The sequence below is a fragment of the Oryza brachyantha genome, chromosome 12, assembly GCF_000231095.2.
Source record: "Oryza brachyantha chromosome 12, ObraRS2, whole genome shotgun sequence".
NCBI classification, from domain to species: Eukaryota; Viridiplantae; Streptophyta; class Magnoliopsida; order Poales; family Poaceae; genus Oryza; species Oryza brachyantha.
Genome location: NC_023174.2, coordinates 11605292 through 11630089, shown reverse-complemented (window position 1 = coordinate 11630089; position 24798 = coordinate 11605292). Strand labels below are relative to the sequence as shown.

Genomic DNA, 24798 nt, shown 5'->3' with positions numbered 1-24798 from the left:
TTGCGTAAGACAAATGATTTAATTTATATTTAAAAGCCAATGACGTCAAACAAAAAAGTAGGGAGGGAGTAATTAATTAGAGAGAGTGAGGGAGAGAGAGATTAAAAAGTGATTAGAGAGAGTGTAAGTGTGTGTACATTAATGGAGCTTGTCTACCTATAAATGAAAGGCACCCTTCTCCTTTGAACATTCTTCTTCCTCTTCCTCCTATTGCACCTTCTTCTTCTTCTTCTTATACCTCTCTCTCCCATGGTGGTGTCGGCCGCGGCGCGCCGCAACGCCACAAGAGGGGAGGAGGCATGAGAGGATGGTGACGTTGCTGCTCCGGCCGCACCGCCACGCCCATGGGCCGGCCGCCGTTGACGTTCGCCGCCTCCTCCGTACAAGCAGTAGCCTACAGCCGCCGTCACCGTCGTCGTCGCCGTCGTCGTGGTGTTGGTGTTGTTGGTATCGACGGTGCAGCGACGGCCTGAGGTCCATGGCACAGGACCCCTCGCATCCCCACCGGCAGAGCAAGGACACCGCCGAGCCACCGCCACAGCAGCAGCAGCAGCAGCCCGAGCAGCCGGAGCTAATTATAGCGGCGCAGCAGCAGGCGCTGCCGCCGCCGCCGCCGCAGCCACACCCACAGCAGCAGCAGCACCCGCCGCCTCGCGACGTCGTTGTCCAGGAGCCCAGCACCAGTAGCACCAGCAGCGGCGGCGGCACCGACGCCGGCCTGAGCCTGCAGCTCGGGCTCGGCCCGTCCCCGGGCTCACCGTCGACGTCGCGCCGGAAACGGCCAAGGACCGACGTCCTCCATGAAGCCGCGGCCGGCCCCTCGACGTCGTCGCGCCCGGCCACCGCTGCCGCCGCCGACCCCGAGCTGCGCCTCTCGGTCCATCCAGCGGGGCCTTCGTCCTCCTCCTCCCCGGCCGCGGCGTCGTCGTCGTCGTCGGTGGGCTCAGTGGTCGCCGCCGCGCCGCCGCCGCCGGCGCACGAGGCCGGCACGTGGTTCGTGCTCCGGGCGGCGCAGAACCAGTGAGTACGCGCGCCATGGCGTCCGTGCACGCGTCGGTTAGGCAATGTGGGTGGTTAGCTCATGCGGTTGCCGTTGATCCATGCAGGAGGAGGGAGCCGCCGCCATTGCCGCAGATAACCCGGAGCTTCTTGAGGGTTAGGTTAGCTCCTCCTACCTAGTAATTCTCATCATAAAAAAAAACTCTCCTTAATATCATATCTCTTCTCTTCTACATGTTATATAGTTCATTAATTAATTTCTCGATATATATATATATAGAGAGGTTAAATTATAGTTTTGGTTATTTTATTTGTACAATTTTTTTTTTGGTTCTTGTTGGTGATGGACTTATATATGTTTTGATGAAGCCACATTGACTTGGTGATGTGTTTTGTGTGTGTGTGTTTTGGTGGGCAACAGAGATGGGAGGATGACAGTTAGAGTAGTGATGAGGTACCTGGTTAACAAGCTGGGCCTTGAGGATGATTCACAGGTATGTCATGCATATATTTTTTTTGTTCAAAATTTTATTTTCACTGTCTTTACCTTGTCTTTATATATTTTTTTATGGCCATGCATGTTTGTTTAATTTTCTGTGAATGGGTGTGCAACAATGTTTGTTTGTTTGTTTACTGTTTCTCAATTCGTTGCGGTTTTGATCAAGAGTTTCGCAACTAGATCGATTTTTTTCTTTGTTGTAGTTTAGTAGTCCCCACACTGTGGGTCATAGCTCTGGGTGAAACACAGTTTTTGTTAGACCACTGAGTTTTATTAATAGGATCAGAAAAAATGATAGTTAAAATACAAAAAAAAAGTTTAGGGGTGCTACAAATATACACAAAAAGTATATCTGTACATAACAAAAATTTCACACAACCCGGCCGAACACGAGTAGAATATACACCACAATCTCTTTCTGTGTGGGAGATAGATTAATTTTTCTTATGCGAAATTCCATATATAATCGAAGTACATTAATTTTGTTTTTGCTGGCAAATACATAAACATTTTTCTTGGGAAAATACATTAATTTGTCTGTACACATAATAATAAATATTATCCCCTGGATACAAAAATGTATCTTTCTGGTATCACATATACATATACATAAAAGAAAAAGAGAGCACCACAATACTGAACTGAGAAAAAGAACACAGACTAGAGAACAAGTTTGTAGGACACAAGTGGCATGCACAAATAAGGGCAGGGCCAGCAGGGTGTTGGAAGGTTGTCTTTGCTACTACTAATAACCTATCGTCAAACAGCTAGCCACTTAATTACATGCTTGGCTAATCCATCCATCCATATATCTAGATGCATGGTTAGTAGTAGTGCATGCATCTGGGTTGAATTAATTAAATTATAGTGGCGTTTTAATTACCTAATTGAGAGAGAGAGGGTAATGACATGAGATATATTTGCAGCAAGCAAGGAGAGGGAGAGAGGGGTGAGCCAAAAAAAAAAAATGGTAGGTGAAAGGAGCTTTAGAGCTACGGACAGTAGTTTGGATGTCGGGATTCCAATAGGTCTTTGTTGTTGTTGTTGTGACAAAATGGTGTAGGTGAGGGGTGTCCGTCCATCTTGTTACATCATGGCTGGGTGACCCCGGCCCCCATGATTAAGGTCCTCTCTCTCTCTAGCTTCTCTCTTCTCTTTCTCTCTCTCTCATCTTTTCTATCTCTCACTCTCTGCGTGCTTTTGTTGCTGCCTAAGGTTCCATTTCTTCTTAATTAATTAGGTTTTTGTGTACGTCCTGAATTAAGCCACATCGATCTCTACTATGTTTAATTTGACTGTTTTACATGCAGTCTATGGCTGTTGTTGGCATGCAGCTTTTGGGTTTGTTGCATATATATATCTTGTCTATGCATCATGGCAAGATTAACTTTTTCACGGTTTTTGTTTTGCCTGAAATGGACTGGACAAAGAAGCCAAATATACACCGATAGTCATGTCCCCCATGATCCTGCTGGCTCTAGCTGGGGCCTTGGTGATCAATGGAAAACAACATATATATTAGACTCAGTAAAAAACAATATATATATTTCCAAATTAATATCATGTAAAGCGAGAAAAATGCATAAAATATTATTCTCGATCGCTTAGACATGAGCCTATATAAATTAGCGTGCACCTAAAATTTATTCGGAATAAGGACAGAGGCGCGGTACCTATATATAATTCGCGAGAAATCGATGGGAAGTGTGTGAGGGGTATTGAGTTTACCTGAAGATATTACTGTCCCCAAAAAGGGCCACGTCTCACCTAATGCAATGAAAGTCATGCACCATCCTATATACCACAATGTATGCTTTTGTTTGTGGCATATATATATGCCTCCCTAATAAGCTAGCTGATTGGGAAGCTGCTTCATAGATGGTAGCTTGTTGCTGCTTGCTAGCTGGTTAGCCACATTGCACAAATGTACTCTATATCTGCCCTACCAAGAGAGATCTAATCATACTGGCACGTGGATTCTTGTTGCAATAACCAGTCGGCCCGTGACGTCAATCTATGCTTATGTTTGGGGAATTTTACAATTTTAAGAAGTCAGATTCTTAGAATCCAAAAAAGATATGTTTTTCAGCTTCTATTCATTATCTAAATTTTACAACTATATATTTTTATAATCTAAATAAGAACTTGCACTGTTTGGGGAGCTGGAGATTCTGCTAGAAGCTCTAGCTAGCTCCTAGGAAGCTTCCCCAAATAGTATATTGCCTCAAGCTAGCATGTGAATCGATGCAAAAAGAAAATGTAGCTAGCCATGCATGCATCCTAGTACAGTAAAAGAACTTCTATGTTGTTGTAGCAACCACGGAAAGCATTTCTTTTAGACATTTTTTAATTTTCTATAGTACATCATCGGGAAAACATCGTCCGAGATTTCATAACCCATAAGTATTTATAAACTGTTTAAAACCATGTTAAATTTCAGTCATTTTTTTACTGTCCCTAGGGGGGTATATCAAGTGGCAACACCTTTTTTTTTTTAATTTGTGATACCTTAACCAGGAGGCACCACAAACTTATACTACAGAAATCCTCTAACTGGCACAGTAATTTCTAATTTTAAGAAATACTCTATTCGGTAGTAAATGAAATTAAATCCCATCCCACTAAATAGAAAAAAAATATTTCAAACATGGATATCTGGGAGGTTTTATGCTACTTGCGTACATGGTCAAACTACAGAGACCAGTTGGTTTAATTTAAAAATCCTGTGCTAAAAGGATGCATATACTATTCACTGCATACAAGTTGTAGTAATATGATGGATGAAAATTGTCGGTGCTGCAATGTGCATTGGGTGGTTGCTGCTGCCTGCATGCATGAGAGAAGACACACTGTTGTCATCACTTCAACAAAACAACAACTTGATGCCAATTGCAAACAGACAAAACTAAAATTTCACATATATACTACAAGACATGGAATTCGATCTCGAAAGTATTTTGCATTTTGTATAAATTTCTCAATCTTCTGGAACAGTAAACTACGTACTATACCAACTAGCCTTATCTTTGAATTCTATTGTGGACAAAATTGAATAACACAACTCTCCTGAAAAGGAAAAAAGAAGAGAGAGAAAGAAGTCGACATGGGAAGACAAATTAACCATAATATATAAATATAAATATGTAAACTCACGTGTTTATAGTACGTTAATTATAGTATAGTACTTCTTCAATTGGGCCATTATTATAGCGCTTGACGAATCTTTACAGCAAGTGCTATCTGATTCCAAATCCAAAGAGGGTTAATGATTCCATAGCCCTACAATGTACTACCTTTACCTTTTTCTTCTTGATGATACACAGACAATTGTGCTGTACAGTGTGACATTATTAATTGCTTGATTATTCCATCCCTTTTGTATAGGGAAAACGTAACCTTCAGAAATCCTGAAGATATATTCACTAAAATATTCAAACGCAATTATACATGCTTATATATATATATATATATATATATATATATATATATATATATATATATATATATATATATATATATATATATATATATATATATATATAATTTCATGAGGTGCACCGAAAATTCTGCGTTCATAAAATAAAATGATCGTTTCAAAAAAAAATATTACAGTATATATAATACCATGCCTCAACCCCTTAAACAGCCAAACTATATTTTTATACCAATTCAAAATAAACTTGTCAATTTGCCTGAAAAATATTGCTGCCATTGATTCATTAATTAACGCGCGTTCACCTTAATATTACTAATATGTCCCTGGCACAATAAATTCAGGTTTAGCTAGTGTGTAGATCAAACTGATGGAAATTTAATTAATTTGACACATGTATTTTTATGCAGGAAGGAATTGAAAATATTTTAAACAATCTTCTAAAATTTACATTTTTATTGTTCAAGTTTATTATCAACACTAAAGACTCATCCCTATAGCTATAGCTATATAGCCTTTAAAAATGGTATATAGTAAAACATCACTATTTTTTTTGAAAGGGATACTACTTTTCTTTTTTTTATGTTTTAATTAGCTTGTGCATACTTACACATTTAAAATATACATCACAAAATGTCAAAATACTACTTTCTGCTACATTGTATTGCTTGTTATATTGTACCGTCGCAATCCCTGCTTGCTAATCACATATAATTTCAAAATGCTCCTCTACATAGCTAGAGTGGTAGTTGAGCCATGCATGTATAGACCCTTTTGTTTTATGTTTGGACATCTTCTAGTAGGTGGCCCATTCATCTTTTCCTTCTTTTTTTTTTTCTCTTTCCCTTTCCTTTCCATCTTTCCTACGGAGTACTTTCTTTTTTTTTTGTTGGACATTGGCCTTAGCTTTTGATGGATTGTACATATTCTGTACATGAATATTGCACACAAGCTAGGTATTTCTGTTCTATAACTTCTTTTTAAAATTTTACGAGATGAAGTGCCCCCATCTTTTTATTTCTGCTTATATTTATAAGCTAATATTTGAATTTTCAATCTTCAATTTGGAGTTGACTTTAAAAAAATTACTGTAATTTTATTTCTCAGCTTGGCTTTTAGATCGCTAAAAATATATATAAGTTTGATTTATAAAATATTTTATATTTACAAATATATCGTTTGGTTTTTTCATGAAAAAAATCAAACAATCATCCATGTTCTATCGAGGAGGAAAGTTCAAAGTACAAAGAAAACCAAAAGAAGGAGAAAAAGGGAAAGTAAAGCCAAATTATATACAATAAGGGACACTGGTGAATGTGTGCGGGTGGTGCATGCGCAAATGTTAGGAGATGTGTGCACGTATGCGTCTTTCGTATAATTGAAAAATATTGTAACATATAACATCATTAGACAATGAGAAAGTGCAATTAGTGAGTAATTAAACGACTAGATCATCATGTGCTTTAAGTCAATTAGGGGTATAGAGTTTCTACCCTAATCTAGAGCAATAAAAATGGTATATACTTTTTATTCATAGCTCAACTAGAGCAAGCCCTTCGTCCGTTTCAATTTTATGCAGTTTCTCTCAAAACTAAAATTTATTTGCTCTTGTAAGCCCTTGCACTCAATAATCTATTACTTCTTCACCCTATATATATATGAAAGCAAGAAAAATTTCAGCAAAAATAAAATGGAATGAGTAGCTCTTAACTTTACTAAAATAGACTCCTACGATATGGGACCCTAAAAATATTAGGGTAAGTCTACTAAAATTCAGGTATCCACTTGTCCTATAAATGAGGATATTATTTATCCCGCCTACCAAAATAACTATATATGTTTTATGAGCCTTTCTTTTTCCATAGAATCGAATTATACATATATGTTACTGAAGGTGCATAACCTATATATATAGTGGGAATAAGGTTAACACATCTTTTCATCATCAAAATGGTAAGTAAATAGCGGTGTATATATCATTTTATTAGAGTACTAATTTGCATAAAATTTACCAAAGTAGTAATTTATTTTAGCACAAAGGGAGCGTGAGTACACAGTTGACTAAAGCCACGATTCGGCTCTTCCTCCCTGACCCCATATTTCCTTGTACTCCACGAGCGCGCTTCCCGAAATGCTAAACGAGATATTTTTATAAAAATTTTCTATAGAAAAGTTGCTTTAAAAATTTATATTAATCTGTTTTATAATTTTAATAATTAATAATTAATCAATCATATACTAATCTATTACTATCTTTTCCACACGCAGATAACTAACTCTTCTATTACCCATGCCGAACGTGGCCTAATTATGATATCCTAGCTAGTGAGATTTGGCGTAATCAAGGGTACGTTAATTGTTGTAAATTAGTGAGCCAGAAGAGGTAGGTAGACGTCCTAACTTAATTTGGCCACTTTGAGCTGTCAACTTAACTATCATTGCAATAAGCCCTATACGTATGTACTGTGCCCCATATCATGACTAGAACCTAAAGTTTCTCCTGCTGACGACATACATTTTTTTTCTCGCAACGAATATGACCCTCTTCGATATATATGCGACTTTGACCATCATCATCCATCTATAAACGGTTCGTATATAACTTTTTGACACATGTTTGATCATTTATTTTATTAAAAGACATACTTAATTATTATATATTTTATCATAATAGAATTTATGACTAGATATATTTTAATTATAATTTATTTTTTATTTGCATAAAATTTTTGAATAAATCGAATGATCAAACGTTTGTCAAAAATTCAACGTGTCATCTATTCAAATATACAAAAAATAAGTTGACACTTATATTATTTTCATAGAAGATGAGAAAGTCCTAATATATCCAAATAATAGACCTTAGTAAATTAATACGTCATCTTCTTAAACTAGAAAAAGTAACTTGGTATTACTTAATTAGTGGACAGAAGGTAGACAAGTTTTGAAGGGAGTACATGCACATTTGGGGATTATATATAGTTAATTAATCGTGTGTACATAATACTGTGATATATATAGCAGTATATATATGCTTGAATTGAGAGGCTGTGGGTACATAAGTGAGGTTCCAAATATAATTGGTTGGAGCTGAATTTCACGAGTGAATGGACGTGAGACCTAACACATGAACTCCGTACGTACACACCCACTGGCAGCTAAATCCCCTGCAGCTATATAGATATATCTCTGTACATTGATCGCCATTGATCGATCGATGCATGTTTATGGAAAGTGAATAGAGAGGGTTCATGTCCTTTATTATAAATGATAATATCGATACAGAAACGAATCATCGATATATCACCTCGGAGAAAGGTGAAAACCTTGTATCCGTGATGGTAATAACACTAACATAACGGCAGCATAGGATACAAAATAAGTGGATGGATCCATGAGTTGGATCATATATATATGTTTATATGCATGCACAGAAGTTGTCTAGTATGTGAACTTGGATGAAATTACCTTTTGCAACGTAAGTAGATCGAATTTGTTGTTATTTTTTTAATTTAACGTGTGGAAAAAATATCGGGATAGTAAACAATTTCTCTCTCAAGATAATGGAATTTATTTCCGTGTTTGCTTAAAATACATCAATTACTAAAGAGATCGTACCACGAACCATTGCGCGCATGAATTATAAAATCACAAATTAATTAAAAACAAGACATTTCTTTAAAATACCATAGGCATAATATTTAAGATGTTAAGTCTGTGTGTGTATATGCTCGATGTGGAATGCACAATCGTTATTTTCTTTTAGCGCTTAATTTACAGTAATTACAGAGGAAATTGTGTGAAGGGAAAATTAAGTGAACATTAATTAACACGCTGAAACAATTAATCATCACGGGATGGTTTATGTTGTAGGGTCAACTAACTAATAGGAGTATTAATTAGTACTAGCTAGTACTAAAATTTTTAATTAATTTAGGGTTTGATGCAGTTAACGTGTTCTTGGAATCATGCATGAATAATATAGAACATTTTTGTAGTGGGTTTGGCGGGAACGATCACTCACAGAGTACGTGCATCATCACGGGATCATGCAATGTTTCTAATTCCTAATTAATTAAGTAATTAATTATATGACAGCCTCGTTGTAACCACTAAATATAGTTTTCTCCCCGGCCGAGATGATTAAATGTGTTTTGACTTCAAAGAATATAGAACACACAAACACATACGACAAACTGAGAACAATTAATTAATTAAGATCCAACGACATCACAAGGAAGTGAGTTAATTTATGGCACATGCTTTCACCTTTAATTATTTCAAAATATCTGCATTTGCAAGCTAGCCTAGTACCTAGCTAGTCGTTTGATACTGTTCTTTCGAATTTGAAGAAGTACTAGTAATTTTTTTTAGCCATGTTTAATTAGTCCAAGAGCTAGATCTAGTCCCTATCTTACAAACGCTAGCTAGCACGCATATATGTTTAGAGTAAGTATAAAGTATAATAGTAAACTATAATCTAACTATAAACTGATGTGAAGGAGAGAAGAAATAAAAAAATTGCGTTAGATTTTATATATAAGCTAGCTCTCCACATATATACTTCAAGAAAATATACATTAAATGCATAGGGGAAATAAAGATAGGAGATACATTTTAAATCCAACCTTATAGTACATGTGTTAAACTTTAGTTTAGCTTATAGCCAGTAAGCTGACTCTACTATTAAACTTGCTCTTAAGAATGTATTAGAAAAAACTTTGAATTAAGTGTGTTAGTTGCTACAGAATTCAACTGAAAAATTATTACTTCGAATTAAGTGTGTTAGTTGCTACAGAATTCAACTGAAGAATTATTATTGAAAACAACATTATTAGGCGAATAGAACGTACATATATACTAGTAGAAATTAAAGATGGATCGATGTAGCTAGGATAGGGTCAATGGGGTGTAGCCAATGATAGACCCTTAATTTCAGGGCAACTAATCTTATATAACGTCTAAATTAACCTACTTAGTTTCCCTATATCCAGGTTAGGCCGATCGTTGAGAGTTATTAAAAAAAACTTGCTCGCCGCATTTTCCATCCTCGACAACCTCAGCTTAGCAACATTTTTTTTTTTGAAACATACTATAACACGATTTCGAAATAATGAACAAAACTTTATTGTATTTCTGCAAAAACTCCTGTTCAAAAAGTGCTACATTTCAAATATGGACATTGTAATAAACTTTACGATCACTAATGGTTTTGATAGATAATATTATTATTATTAAGGATGCATATATGTCACACTAATCCGGCTCCAGAAAATAAACATGCCGCGGAGGAAGAGACAAAGTTGAGAAATATTAGCAACACTGCAATCGTTACATCTAGGTTAATTACCTGAAAATAATTAATTTTGTTTTCATATGCTTGTCGTACCAAAATAACTTTATTTTTATAATTCAATAAACTGAAAATATGAAATTCTTTTTGGCGTCCTAAAATAACTTTATTTTTATAACCCTACAAACTGAAATTTTGAAATTCTTTTTGGACGTCTTGAAGTAACTTTATTTATATAATTCAACAAACTGAAAACATGAAATTCTTTTTTGGACGGAGTGAGTTCGTTCGTTCCAAATAATTCGTGATCATTCATTAATTTCCCATCAACTTTGACATATCCTTGGACGCGAATGCTTAATTAATCTGCTATAGCTGGTCGATCCTGCTGACACATCGTGCAACAGTACACCTCGATACGCTGTTCACCAATCACAACCTGGATCAATCGGATCCATCGCAAGCTAGCTGGGGTCCATTAATTACACACACAGCTATACATTAGCTTGACGAAGAAATTAATTAGTACTACTAATTGTCATTAAGTATACCAATATACTAATAATAATAACTTTTTAAAAAGTATATTGAGGTATTTTTCAATGTAAAAATTTTAGTATCTTTGAGATTCACTAAAATTTTCGGCATCTAAGGTATTTTTCATTGTTTTCAAAAATGATATAAAAGCTCATATAATAATTATGATAAAACTATTATTAATAAGTGTTTGATTGATGCTAGTACTAATTAAATAGTTGTGTGAGCGAAGGAAGTACCATCGATCGATGGCGGTGTCGCGATCTCCTTAATTAATTACGTCGTAGAGATCGTTGTTTGTACTTTGTATATTCCCCACCGACACAGCTGCTGCTGCTGCTGCCTCTCACTGTACTGCATTGGGGGCAGCTATAGCGACCTATAGCAAATTAATTAGATTAGCTAAGTACTAGCTTGCTAGATACAGAGGCTCAACAACTAACAATTCTCTTAAAACAATTAGTAATATATATAAGTGCTGGCTTCGTTTCAAAATATATATAACTATCTTTGTAAACCTATAAATATAGCTATATTTTAAGATATAAGATGCAGAAACTATTTTGGAGTAAAATGCTTCTTTTCCGTAAATTTGTCGTTGGCTTGAATCGCAATGGCACAATTATCAATAGAAAATTATAAAAAAAATATATTTCTAGAGATGTCATTCCGGTGACATCATTGTAAACTAGAAAAGAAAACGATAAATGCATCACACACACGCAATTAAGTGTAACACACTGGAGATTATTGGAGAAATCAAATAGGTAGTAGCTAGTACTATATATCTAGGCAAGTGCAAATACACACTTGCTTTCTAAGCATGCATAAATATGTCTATGACTTACAAAATCTTACAGGCTGTGCACACTGTTAGCCGATACCTAGACACAGGCCAGCCAGCTGTAAATTGCTCTAACAAAAAAAACAACTAACTACCGCCGATTCTTTTTAGCTTTGTGTATTGGTAGATTAATTAATAAAGTGTAGTTCAACATGAAACATATTTGGCATACGCTATTACCGTTATATTCACGGCCAGGAAATTTAATGCTCATTTCGTCCACAAGTATAAGGAATTATGGCACTTTTATGGAAAAAGGATAGCAAAAATGTTACAACCAAGACGATGTCTGATATACTTTTGGTATATTTATCATGAATAAAGCAATAACTGTCAAGTTAAAAAAAATTGAACGAGCAACTAATTAAGGTGATGTTTGGTGTATATTTTTTTCCTTGGGATATTAAAACCCCTTGTATTTGTCAACAAATGAAAGGGTCAAAATCTGTTATATTTTTATGAACGGATGGAGTAGATAAATATATGTAGGTATAATTATTATTTTTTCAAATATGAAAATTTATAAGCACTCAAAGCAAATATGCCGCCCCATATTTATTCGTGTAGGAATTTCTAAATTAGAAAAGTCGATATTAATTGGGTACGTCATGCACTTGTGCAGGTTATCTTTTCTCTAAAATCCTACTTCATTTCTCGTTTTGATCAGACATGTCATTGACCTTAAATTAACTAAGCTAACTAAACGGTCCTCTAGCTAGTTCCTCCACAAATTTTTCCTTTTGTTTCCCAAAATATTGCTCAATCCATATTTTAATAGATGACATCATTCAATTTCATTCACCTGTTCAAAAACTGTATACAAATGTGCGAAAATATAACTTATAATAAAAACATTTAATAATAAATTCAATCACAATAAGATAAAATAATAATTATATATTTTTAATAAGACAAATGTTCAAAAAATATATTAAAAATTAACAATACCATCTATTAAAATACAGAGAGAGTAATTTTTTTGTCATACATATATATGTTAGCATGCAAACATTAATTCTGCTATCTGAAGGGTTTACTAAAACCTAGACAGAAACAAATTAAGATCGATATACTCTTTTTGCATATTGGTTGATGAGTTGGCTAAGGGAGTAAATTTTCAAAACTTTTAACTGATCAAAAAAAATTGAATATGCACATTGTATGTACTCGATCTGTAGACAACAAAAGGACGAGCAGTAGTTGAGTTGTCAGCTTGCACGCAAAATTGTAGTGCATGCCGGCTTCCATTCAACCATGCCTGTTTAATTATATGTATACATATGCATGTATTGGTCCACCACTACACACAAATGCCTTTCTGCATGCATGCCAACCATGCATGCATTATGTTATAGTACTAATAATGTATACTAGCACATCTTTATTAGTTTAGCTCATCATTGATGATTATATATAGCTGATGAGATATATATGTATTATTGGTTCCATGCATTATATTAAACTAATAATTGTATACCAGAACATCTTAATTTAGGTCATCATCATTATAGCTGATGAGATACATATGTATCTATGTATTATTGGTTCCACCTTGTATGGTGCTCTAACGTTCTTATAACTGGTGATCACTCTCGATGACTTTATATATATACGTGCATGTAGGTGTGGTACTGCTGCATTGCACCTTACCTAATTCAATTTGAAAAAGGTAAGAATATGCTTAGGCATGTTGTTATTCTCTGTTTTATATTGTAATGCCTTTTTTTGCCTAGATTAAACCATTAATTGATGTATGTTGTTTACATATATGTATAAATTTATTTGGCTAGAAAGCGTTATACTATGAAATAGGGGGATCAGAAGATATATATGCAGCTCTATCATGTTACTATGATTGTTTATGGTATCTTTAGTCTTATTTTTTTGAGATAAACCTTAATTAAGATTGCATGAAACTACTGAAACCATGGCATATATACCACGGAATACTGAAGAAAACAAGAATACTAAATTTAAAAAATCGAATATATTTTAAGAAGAAAAAAAATCAAGGACACTAACAAGAGTACTTCTATAGTTTAAATCTTTCTAGCGCCCTATGCATGAAGAAAGCACTACTACTAGCACTACCCTAGAGAAAATGATGTGTACAAATCAATATTATATATCGCAATGCATGAGAGGGACATACATATATTTATATATACAGTGTATATGTACAAGGGAGAGAGACAAGTATCTATCTACTCCAGGCACTAGTACTCCCATGTCTTGCCTAAACATGAATTAGGTGTTGTTTTGCGCCTCTTTGTTTGTTCTTCCCCCCAGAAATTGTGGCCCATAACGCCGTACTGTACCTCTGTCACCAGTGTCCAGTGGCATGCATGCAACTCACAACTTGCATAATGTTTTGTCGGTGAAGATCGAGGTAATCACTGAGCTTAATACAGCACGGCGTGTCATAATCTGGGTGCGGAAAAGCTACAATTCCTCCTAATAACGAGCCGTACCATTTTGGTGGCAAACCCCCCCCCCCCCCCCAAACCAAACATCACACACTTTGTATGAAATTCAGATATTTGAGTGTGCAGTTTGCTATCTTAGACCTCTTTGAACTTTGAAGGTTAGTTAATCTTCTATAGTTATAGAATATATAAAATAAATTACAAAAGTTTTTTTTTCAGATTCTCAGTAGTTAGTTTCTCGCTGGCTGCTTCATAAAATCTGAAAATCTTCTGACAAGCTCCCCAATGTCCCCTCAAAAAATCTGGATTGAAATCTAGAAACTGGTTTTAGGGCGTGTGACACGTTTACTAGGCGACAAAGCAAACATCAGTAGCCAGAGATATTGTAGTATAAACAGCTAGGATTAGGTGGATGGACTCTGGCCTCCTAACAAACATCTCTATCGCGACAGTGCCCTTCCTGGGCACTAGTGGTTAGCCATCCCTTTTTTGCATTATATTTTTGCACTTCTTTTTTTTTTTTTGGCCTTTTCAACCTCAAAGTAAACAAAGAAGCCCTTTTCTGCATGGTGTATGTGAACTTTGTTAGCAGTAATAAAGTATGTGTGTGGTAGTATTAGGAACTACAGGGTCTAGAAATTCAGGGGTAAAGGATTCCTGACTTGATTCAGACATTCAACCCTGCATAACTGCATTGCTCTGGATCACCAAATAGTTTACACATAACTTTTAAATTCACAGAAAAACGAATACATCATGTATATACTTTAACAACACACAAAAGTTTAATATAGGTGTGCCTCTATACTTTTCATCCCCCTTTCCTCTCCTCTCCCATAACCCTACCCTGGCTCTCTGCCTGGTTATATCCATGAATTAGTTAAGGACAATCATCCAAATTAAGATGTTTAAAATGTTTAGAGACTATGTTTCTGAAGAAATACAAGTTGCCAAAATATACTGGGATTTCAGAATAATATGTACACATATCTTAACCAAGGTTCGTACTTTAACTATTGCTCTGATAGTCCGAGCGGAACAAACCATGATACAGCAGTCAATTAGTTGTTCCAAACTGCAGATATATTGTGCGGTGCAATTATTTCAATAATCACTTCCAGTAATTCCTTCAACGGAAAATTAGATAGACCAGATGAAAACAAGATTACAGAGCACCACAAACCATCAACGTCTATTTCACCCTGACATGGAAAAACAAAAACGCTTTTTAAACTAGAACTTTACCAGAGTGCACATTTCAGCCTTTTGCAAGATGAATACACCCGTCTTTTCGCTTATGCATATAAGCCAAAATTTTAAATTTTTAATCTTAAATTTAGAATTAATTCTGGAGATTTTTTTTATCGAAGTTTATTTTTCAACCTTGACTTTGAGATCACTGAATACGTATAATTTTTATTCACAAATTATTTTCCATAAAACACCCGGACAACCACCCCTGTCATTCCTGGTTGTGCAAATTTTCTTGCTTCAGCAATCAGCAGTGGTAGCAGTGGCAACAGAGTTGACAGTACAAGTGCATTGATACGTATGTATTATGTGGATTGAATATTGCAGTTAGAGATTACCTGTCGAGGGCAGCGCCTTCCCCCGGAGATGACACTGCAACACGTCCGCGACACCATCTGGCGCACCCCGCCGGCAGAGGCTGCAGCGGTTTTGCCGGCCCCCGGCTCGCTGAGCACGAACCAGATCATGACGCTGAATTATGGCAGGAGATAGCAACCTGGAGAATGGGACACCGACAGACAGACACAGCAAAATTTTCACACTGTAATTAGTTTTCACAGCCCACAGGCACTGATTTCCCCCTCCCTCCTTTTTTTCCCCTCCCCTAACATCTAATCCTCACCACACAATTCAATGAGAAAGGATAGCATTACACCAATGATACTAGATTATAGGTAACACCCCAAAGTGTAAGTGTACTTCAAAAACCCTGAGAAATAATTCTTTCATATTTATTTAACTCCCAAGATATTATTTTTGTTACAATCACATTGCTCTATATGAAATTGCACTTACCTTTCTCCAAATATTTGGGTGTGCAGCAAATCCAGAATCTTGTGTGCCCATTTAAGTTGTTAATAGAATTTCTGAACCTGAGAAGGGTAAAAAAGGGAAGGTGTAAAGTCCAACCTAACCACAATGTCACGACTTTGTCCATCTGTAACACAGAAACTTCTGGTACAAAAGATTGGAAATTTGGAGATGATGACCTAATGATGTCGCAATGCAGCACAATGGAAGTGCCATGAAGCAGCATCCTAGTGTTCAGGTAGCATGTCAGGATCATGAAAGAGAGTGCAAGTGGGCAGTACGAAGTCAGCATCGAAGACAAGGAAGTGCAAACGATTAATCACAAGTCAAGATACAGACGAGAGGAATGCAAGCAAGCATAGATCAGAGTATCGATGACAGATAGAGAGGGGTCAAAAAAATAATAAACAAAATGTAACAACGCAAAACAGTTATTTAATGGATGGAGACCTGTAAAAATTGAACTTAATTCAGTAAATAAGGAAGGACACCATGTACTCCCTTAAAAATCATTTTGCTGGAGTACTTAAAGTCCAAAACTATTTTTCGTTTCACTCAGTTTACTTGCTCTATAAGGATACTTCTAATTTTTATGTCTCTCTTTATACTCGTTTATTATATATGGCAGTGCCAATATCAAATTTTTCACTTAATAATGTGTCATATAAGGCTCAATACAAAAAATAAATTCTACTAGGGAGCAAAGTGAGTCTGTTTTAGCAATTCAGATGGTAAAAAGAGTGAAAAGAAAAACAGTTGAGGAGTTAAGTCTTAATATTTCAAGGGGGTAAAAAGGAGTTCTCCATTCAAATAACTAAATGAAGCATTTAAGTTGCAGTCAACATACATTAGAACAGAAACATAGTTTTAAAAAAACAAATGGCGTTAGGCAGCAGGCACTACTCCAATACAGAGGTCTCACCGACAGAGGATATACTATGACATGGTACTTACTGACTGTAGTAAACATAGTTAAGAACCATTGATGTAGCATGCCAGGAATGAGTAAGACAAAGTTGAGGCAGGTGTGGTAGGTCCCCTTTTAACAGAAGACAAAGCACCAATACCAGTGAGTAGCACCAGCTACAGAGCTCACCGACAGTTGATGAAAAGAAAAGGATGAAATAACCGATAAAAAAATGAAATTTTGATTTGATTGGCCAGTACTAGCTAAAAGTAACTTGGCAGTACCAGCAAGATACTTCCATCCAGGTAGCTTTCACTACAAGAATAAAAAATATATAAATACCGTAGGAATACCATAAGAACCAGAAAAGCACATTGATTTGACAGCATATCTGCATGGTTCGTGCCATCTTGAAGGTGAAGGAAATGACAACCAATTCAGTTATGCAATTGTGTATACTATGCAACTTCAAATTTGAATTTCTTTTTTAAAAAAGAAGAAATGGTTATTTCATGATGATTGCTTGGTTATAATATTTGCAGTTATGATGATAAAAACTAAAGAGAACTTCCCAGGTAAACTAAGATAACATAAAATTGGTGGGTCCGACATTAGTGCAGAACCAGTATCCCTGAAAGAGCAGGTTCATCTGTATTCAAAGAAAAGAAAATGATCTTACAAGGGGCTGCGATGAACTAATGATTTCACAGCACTTTATGCTCACCACCTCAATCCACTGATAAGTAATACAGGCATATTGATATGCCCTTCTGTAATCATATGATGTTGCAATTAATATACTAGAAAACTTCCTCAATCATCACAAGCTGAATTGACTTCAAATGATTCATTAACATAGTAACATAAGGGTATAAGGTGGCCCCTAAGGTTAAACTATCAATCCACTTTTGGCACTGTCTTTTCATGTAACCACAACTAGTGCTATGTACAAAATAAATAAGTCAGATGCTAATTGGATTAATAGTATTGCATTAAAATGTCCACATAGTGCTAAGGGCATGTGACGACATCTTAGTAGTCGTAACATAGTTTATAAATCAATATTTGCATGGCACTCCCTTTACACGTCAATTCATACCTCCCTGCATTATATAAGGAGAAGGCCCATCCATGGTTCTACGTGTCATATCTAACCTAAGAGAAAATGCCTTTTTTTTCTGCCTTTATGCCTTTATCTGTTGTTATTCAATGGGACTACAAATGGTGTACAAACTGCATCCAAGGCAGACGGCATGTCTAAACAAAGCATTGGAGTAAACAGCATTAATTAACTCCTGTTTTCTATAGGCCACCATGAAGGATTAATAATAGTGACTTCAGGGAGCAACCCTCAATCTTGAGAAATACCATTTTTTTTACAGTTTCTTACAAGGGTGTGCATGCTATGTATCTGGTCCCAGAATGCTTTGCATGCATCCTAAAATGTAGTGATATCTTGCCATATATCCCAGGCATGTAAGATCCCCTGCTAAGCATTCCTATAATGTCAGTAAATGGGGCTATGAGAAATTCCACCATATTACCTAGGAAATAGCATTGGCAGAAGCCTACATCTCTATGTAATATGCTGTTTCACCTATAGACCCTTGCAAAAAAGAATAAGATATTCATACACCCTTGCAAAAAAAGAATAAGATATTCATGCGACTACCCCGGCCCATATTAGACTCTCTCATTAAGGCCCATAAGGGGCAAAATTGTTGAGGGTGTGAACTGGTATCAACTTGTGAGTTAGTGTGCATAATGACCAATACATAAGTCCAGGGGTATGGAATAAATTGTTCATTAGGTAAACCCATCTACGCAAAGCAATAACTAGAGCATAACTGGCGCTAATGTGAGTGGTAGTTCATGCAACATGCAGGGACAATGAGGCATTACAGTAAGCAACACTCGGAATAATTAGTTCATATTATCAGCACCTTCTACTCTGCACACTCTCCTAGATTGAACACTCTCTAGGCCAGTACACTACAATGCTTTCCTCAATAATCTGCACATCATGCAAAGACTGGAAAGGTATATTTCATTAGCTCCATGACATCTGACTGGCAACATACAAACAATTAGTCCAATCCTGACTTCAAAAAGGGCAGTAAAAATTTCCATTTTCCTATGGCTGCAAGTTGCTAAAATATTAACAGAACTGATTTAGGACTAGTTGATCTCAAACCTGATGTTATGCTAGCAGGCACAAATTACTAGGAACAAAATGATACCTAGTGAAGATACATTAATTTTAGTTCTTTCATTAGTCAACAAGATATTATATTGTAAATTCAACATGAATAAAGCTAGATATTCAAATAAAACAAATTGAAAATTAGAACATGGTTGTTTAAGATACGAACCTTTTTGAAGGACTAACTAAGAGCAGCTAGTCTATAGTCTAAACAAGTTTGAATAGTCACCTGCAAGGCAACAACATTATTTGTTCCCTTTGGTTTGCGAGTTCAAGAATCCCACATTAGCTACAGAATGACAGAGTAGGTACCTTGAGTACCATACATACTATCAGATCTACATAAGCAACGGTGTAGGCACTTGCAGGAAAAAAGATGGTTAAGAGGATTCACAATATGTCTACAAATACACAAAAAGTAAATAGCTATTTAGGAATGTTCTGCAGGCTGTCTATAACAGAATCCATGAATTTAGTTTGAAGGAAAACTTTACTACCATTGAATTATTCATTTCCTTTCATATGTATTTCTTTATTCTTTTCCAACAAAACATGTGTTTCCATACTGCTCAAATTGAAAAAATAGTAGTAATTTTGATAACATTAATAGTCTAATTTTCAAAGAAATATTCCATGATGGGGAGCACAAACATTTTCTGACAACAAATAAAGTTAAATTTCTGCTAGTTGTGAAAAATATTCTTGGCATCATGGTTCCATCGACTAAATTCTTTTACTTGGAACAACTACAAATGGTATGATTCACAGCCAAAATCAGATGATAAGAAAACCACATACAGTAAGGTCAAAATTCCAATCGGTACCAAATAGGAGTTAAAGAGCATCACACAGGAAGGCAACAAACACAAAATTGCAAAATGAACAGAGGTAGACCAATGAAGTCACTGCCAGAGTACTAAAACATCACGATCTTGAGTTTTCTAAATCATAATAATGTGCTTTAAGTTCTTCCTTATACTTGAAGGTTTCAAGTATGTGAACTAAGACCATGCAACATTTCCATTTGTTGGGGAGAACTCACATTCACATAATTTGATTTCACTTATGGCATATGGATTACCTCAAATTGTTTAACCAACTGGTCTCATCTTCTTTCTGTGAAAAAGGAAAAAGAAAACTACAGCATAAACGGTTATTTACAGCGTGAAAAGAAACAAATTAACTACTGAGATGCTGAGGATTTGTTCTTAAGGAAAAAACAAAACTACAGCATAAATGGTTTCATTTACAGCGTGAAAAGAAACAAATTAACTACTGAGATGCTGAAGATTTGTTCTTTTTGTTAACAAATATAAGACTGCTATTAAGAGCAACAAAAGCATATAAAATAGATGCAGCAAGAGCGTGGGAGGGGATAAACCTTGAATCTCTTATTGGGATTATCATCTTCTTACTAGAAAATGTAAAAAAACATAGAAAAGGCCCAGAAGCCCAAAATACACTAACTTGCAAAAGGGAACCATTAAACCAGCAAATCTTGCAATTAAAATGAGATAATGATTGAACAGAAAGAAACCCAATCAGTGGTAGATTTAAGGCCCGGCCACTGCCTGGGCTCATTGGATGCTACTAGTGGCTACTGCTGAGAGCAGCACGCACGTGCCCGAAGCCCCCGGCGACACGGCCCATTGGTGTGCCACACACCCAACCAACCACAGCAATACCGACGCAACGTATCCTGCAGACCTGCACTCCATTTTTGCAAAGCACTGATGACGCTGATTCTTCCAATTCCAAAACCATTCAGTCTCCATCCCCAATTTAGTGAATCTGGACTTCTGGAGATGTTCAACTAGCGAATGTGAAGCATGCTGGTGTGGGTTGTGTTGTGTCTCCTCTGCAGACTGCAGTGCTGCCACACCCCAGTGCCCGGCGCCAGCAGAATCAGAGGCCGGGGACCATCGGCGTCCTTTTCTTTGCAAGTGTAGCAAGTCATCAAGTGACAGCAAATGGAAGGGCTAAGAAAAACAGATCAATCAGACAGGTAAAAACAAAGAGTTTAAAGTTAGAATATTGGATTTTGATTCGTTGTGCCTGTGTTGCTGTGCATCTGTGCTTATTTTTGACAAATTTTAGGACTGAGGCACTATTTGGTGGCTATGGGCCTTATCTAAGTTCATTTTTTTTTGTTAACTTTTGTGCCAATGAGCCTATTATATGTCATGAAACATGCTTTATAAATTTTATTTGAAACTATTCTATTTATCAACCTTATATTATTTGCGTAAATTATGGATACACATGCTTATTATCCATCATTAAGTTTGCCCAGGCTCAGAAATTTTCTGGATTCGCCACTGAACCCACCATGGACAAGGAAAGGAAGTAATCCCAGGAAATAAGCAAGAATTCAATATCGAACTGACTAGCCATGCACCCAATGTGGCTTACATCAGAACATCTGGAGGTCCAATTCCAAAGTCAGATGATTTCAGTCAATGGCATCTCTATATCACAGAAACTTAACTTGTCATTAAATGATTAAGAAAATCGCAACTCATTAATGTAGTCAAAGATGGGCCTTTGCAATGATCTTAGACACCGGCCACCTTCACAACAGTACTTCCCGACACCAAGAGGAATCCGAGCGCACTAAGCAAATTCACTCAATAAAAACACATTCAATGTAATCTCAGTTCAATCAAAATTGGAACCAGCAAATCTGTAAGTACACAACTACACACTATAATCAATAGTGAAACAAAGACAAACCAACTAGTAATAAAAAAAAACTGCATGTAGCCTTTGTACACATTTTCTATGTGATTAGCACCTATAAGAAGAACTAGCATGCAAGATTGTTGCAGTTGCAGCTAATCCGATCCATTTCAAACGAGAAAGCATTAGACAAACGCCCCCACATAGCAAAACATATTTTAGCACTATCAAGCAGCATCAAGTTATTCCAGTAATACCAAAGCATGTGGCTACTTGGCCTAATCCAATTACCATGCATCTCCAAACACTTCCAAAGCATCAGAGAAACCATTCCCATCTCATCTTTCCATATTCACAATTATTGCCAGTTCACAGAAAGCATTAGACAACATTAAAACAGGATGGTTAGCATTTCCATTCCAACTTTTTCATATGTACACTACATACTACGACACTAAGACGGCCCAGGTTACCATTCCACATGGAAGTGATCATCAAACCTTCCTTCCCATTTTGACACATTTTTTACACCTCCTAAGCGATGTGATACAGTTGCAACCTGACGAAGTTAGGGCCGGAACTAAACTAAAGCTAAGCGCCAACCACAGGAAGACCAGAACGATTTCACCTCCGTGGCGGTGGCGGCGGAGGAGGAGGAGGAGGCAGCCTCTGGATGGCGCAGTAGAGCTTGCGGCGCGCCCCGACGGCGCCGATGCCCATGTCGCGGAGGTCGTCCATGGTGAGGCAGGGCAGCACCTCCCCGTCCACCTCGTGCGCCTCGAACGCCGCCGCGTACCGCCCCATCCCGATCCCCCACAGCCACTCGGCGACGTCCACCACCTCCTCCGACGCGGCGGCGGCGGCGGCGCTCTCCCCCTGCGCCTCCAGGGACCTCGGCTTGCGGGGGAACGCGGCGGCGAGGACGAGGTCGTCGACGTCGGGGGAGGCGGGGGTGGAGGGGGTCCCGTCCTCCTCCTCCGGGTCGTCCTGCTGGTCGCCGCTGGGTTTGGGCGAGGAGGAGGGGTGGGGGTGTTGGAGGTGGAGGGGCTTGCGGGAGCGGGAGGAGGGGGTGATGGGAATGCGGCGAGGGTGGGGGAGGTGGGAGGGGAGCGGGATGGAGCCGGCGAGGCGGACGCTGGGGCGGCGCTGGCGCTTGCCGCCGGGGTCCGGCGGCGGCGGCGGCGAGGCGGGGGGGAGCGGGTGGGGCCCGGAGGCGGAGTCGGCCATGGAACGGACGGGATGTTGGGGGAAACGGGGACAGCCGCTGTCGTCTTGTGTGCTTCCCCCCTCCCACGCTCATCGTCTTGCTTTTTCTTTTTTTTTTTCCGTCATAAGAAATTTTGTTCTTATCCTGTCTATACGAGGTAAAAAGACTAAAATACACGTTACTTTTCTTATCGTCTAACTTGATAACTTGAGATGTTATTACAGTCGTTTCATATTATAAAATTTTCTGTTCTGAATTCATATGTATGCTAATAAATCTAGATACATATACAGACTATATATATGTACATAGATGAATATAGATAAACCCACGAACTTTTATAATATAAAACGGAAGGAGTATCACACTTTTTTTAAACAAAATGATAAACTAAAGGATGTTTGGTTCATTATTTTTTACTTTGCTACACCATATTTTAGTCATGTAACGGTTTCTTTTACATGTTTTTGTTTGGATGATATAATTATGCCATGCCACACTTTCATACCCCCTTAGTTTTTACACAAAACTAAAGCTAACGGTGTCACATCTGTGGCTAACTATTTCTTAGCCCTACTTTTTGCCATATGTCATAGCTTACCTAAGCTTAGTTATGATAAGCTAGGCATTAACCAAGCAACCCTTAAGTTTACTTAAAGTTAGATAAGAAAATAGAGTGAATGATATATGGGTCGAGTGAGTAGGAGTTAAGCGAGTTAAAGTTGTGGCAGGTTAACTATTTTGGACTAAGATTAGGTGTACCAAAGCCAGTTACTAACCAAACATGCCCAAAGTTTTCGAGGGACAAACAAAATAGCTAAAAGTGAATTCTTTTGGGACATAAGCATTACTACCACGTCCGCTTGTGTAATCGCCACAACCAAGTTTTCATCACATGAGATATACCAAGAAAAGGTCACACAAATCTTTGTGGCATTATATAGTACTATATATTATTACTGCAAAAAGACAACATGCACCCTATAATATCTTTGATATAGGAAAAAAATATAAAGTAAAAGTGTACTAGTCTTCGACGCATGGGCTCCCAGTCATCATTTGAGCTTTGGATTATGAGCTCTGAATAGTCATGTGGGCTTTGGACTATGGAGGGAGAAGGCAAATGAAAAGAAAGATCTGCTTGCCCCTAGTACTAATGATATGTCCATATATGATAGTGCTATGATTACCCACCAACTATCAACCTCATCGGTCATCTAATCGCCAAACATACATAGTCCCAACCAACTACAGATTAGGGTTATAAAGAGAAGAGAGAGCAAATGCAAGAAAGATAAAAGACTCTCTTGTCCTTCAACTAACATGACAAACAAAGATAATGCAAGGCTAAAGAATTACTATCATCCGCTGAAAGAATCTTAGGCCAGGTTTTTATATATAAAATCACATATGGAAATAAGAGGGACACCTTGACAAATGCCCTCAAGGAAGGTCACGACCTCTTAAGAATCGCCCACCCAAGCTCGGTGGCTATCAAGAGTTTTCACTTAATGCCAACATTTCCTCCGTTATGAGGTCATGGCTTCATCACCTCCTCTAAGCTGCCACCAACAGACCACCGTCAGCATGCAGATGCCTCCCACGCCCTTATCGACTTCCACTCAAGAGATCCACCTCTACTCTCCCACGCCCTTATCGACTTCCACTCAAGAGATCCACCTCTACTCCATCAATCATCCTCGCATGTTA

The 24798-nt window shown here is 37.3% G+C and overlaps 2 protein-coding genes across 5 annotated transcripts; one reads left to right on the top strand and one right to left on the bottom strand.

Moving 5' to 3' along the window:
• Positions 1–206: 206 nt before the first annotated feature.
• LOC107305370 (protein LAX PANICLE 2-like) lies at positions 207–16641 on the top strand. Of its 4 annotated transcripts, none has more exons than XM_040529625.1 (4): positions 207–1020; positions 1107–1160; positions 1421–1493; positions 16231–16641. In XM_040529625.1, the coding sequence occupies exons 1-4, from the start codon at positions 308–310 to the stop codon at positions 16273–16275; spliced, it is 885 nt and encodes a 294-aa protein (XP_040385559.1). In that variant the 5' UTR covers positions 207–307; the 3' UTR covers positions 16276–16641. The 4 variants fall into 4 exon arrangements, with proteins under 4 accessions (XP_040385559.1, XP_040385556.1, XP_040385557.1 ...); XM_040529622.1 differs by lacking the exon at positions 16231–16641 and adding an exon at positions 15610–16214; XM_040529623.1 differs by lacking the exon at positions 16231–16641 and adding an exon at positions 13229–13896.
• Positions 16642–22081: 5440 nt separating this feature from the next.
• Positions 22082–23167, bottom strand: LOC121056030 (SH3 and multiple ankyrin repeat domains protein 3-like). The gene has a single exon (XM_040529729.1). It carries the CDS (start codon positions 23106–23108, stop codon positions 22506–22508), a length of 603 nt encoding a protein of 200 aa, XP_040385663.1. The 5' UTR covers positions 23109–23167; the 3' UTR covers positions 22082–22505.
• Positions 23168–24798: the final 1631 nt, after the last annotated feature.

What these genes read in the sequence shown, in the direction of transcription:
- LOC107305370 (XM_040529622.1), top strand. Translation starts at nt 308, where the DNA reads ATGGTGACGTTGCTGCTCCGGCCGCACCGCCACGCCCATGGGCCGGCC. An exon ending in CGGAGCTTCTTGAGGGTTAG is followed by an intron (nt 1,161 to 1,420) that starts GTTAGCTCCTCC and finishes GGTGGGCAACAG; the next exon opens with AGATGGGAGGATGACAGTTA. An exon ending in GCCTTGAGGATGATTCACAG is followed by an intron (nt 1,494 to 15,609) that starts GTATGTCATGCA and finishes TGAATATTGCAG; the next exon opens with TTAGAGATTACCTGTCGAGG.
- LOC121056030 (XM_040529729.1), bottom strand. Translation starts at nt 23,108, where the DNA reads ATGGCCGACTCCGCCTCCGGGCCCCACCCGCTCCCCCCCGCCTCGCCG.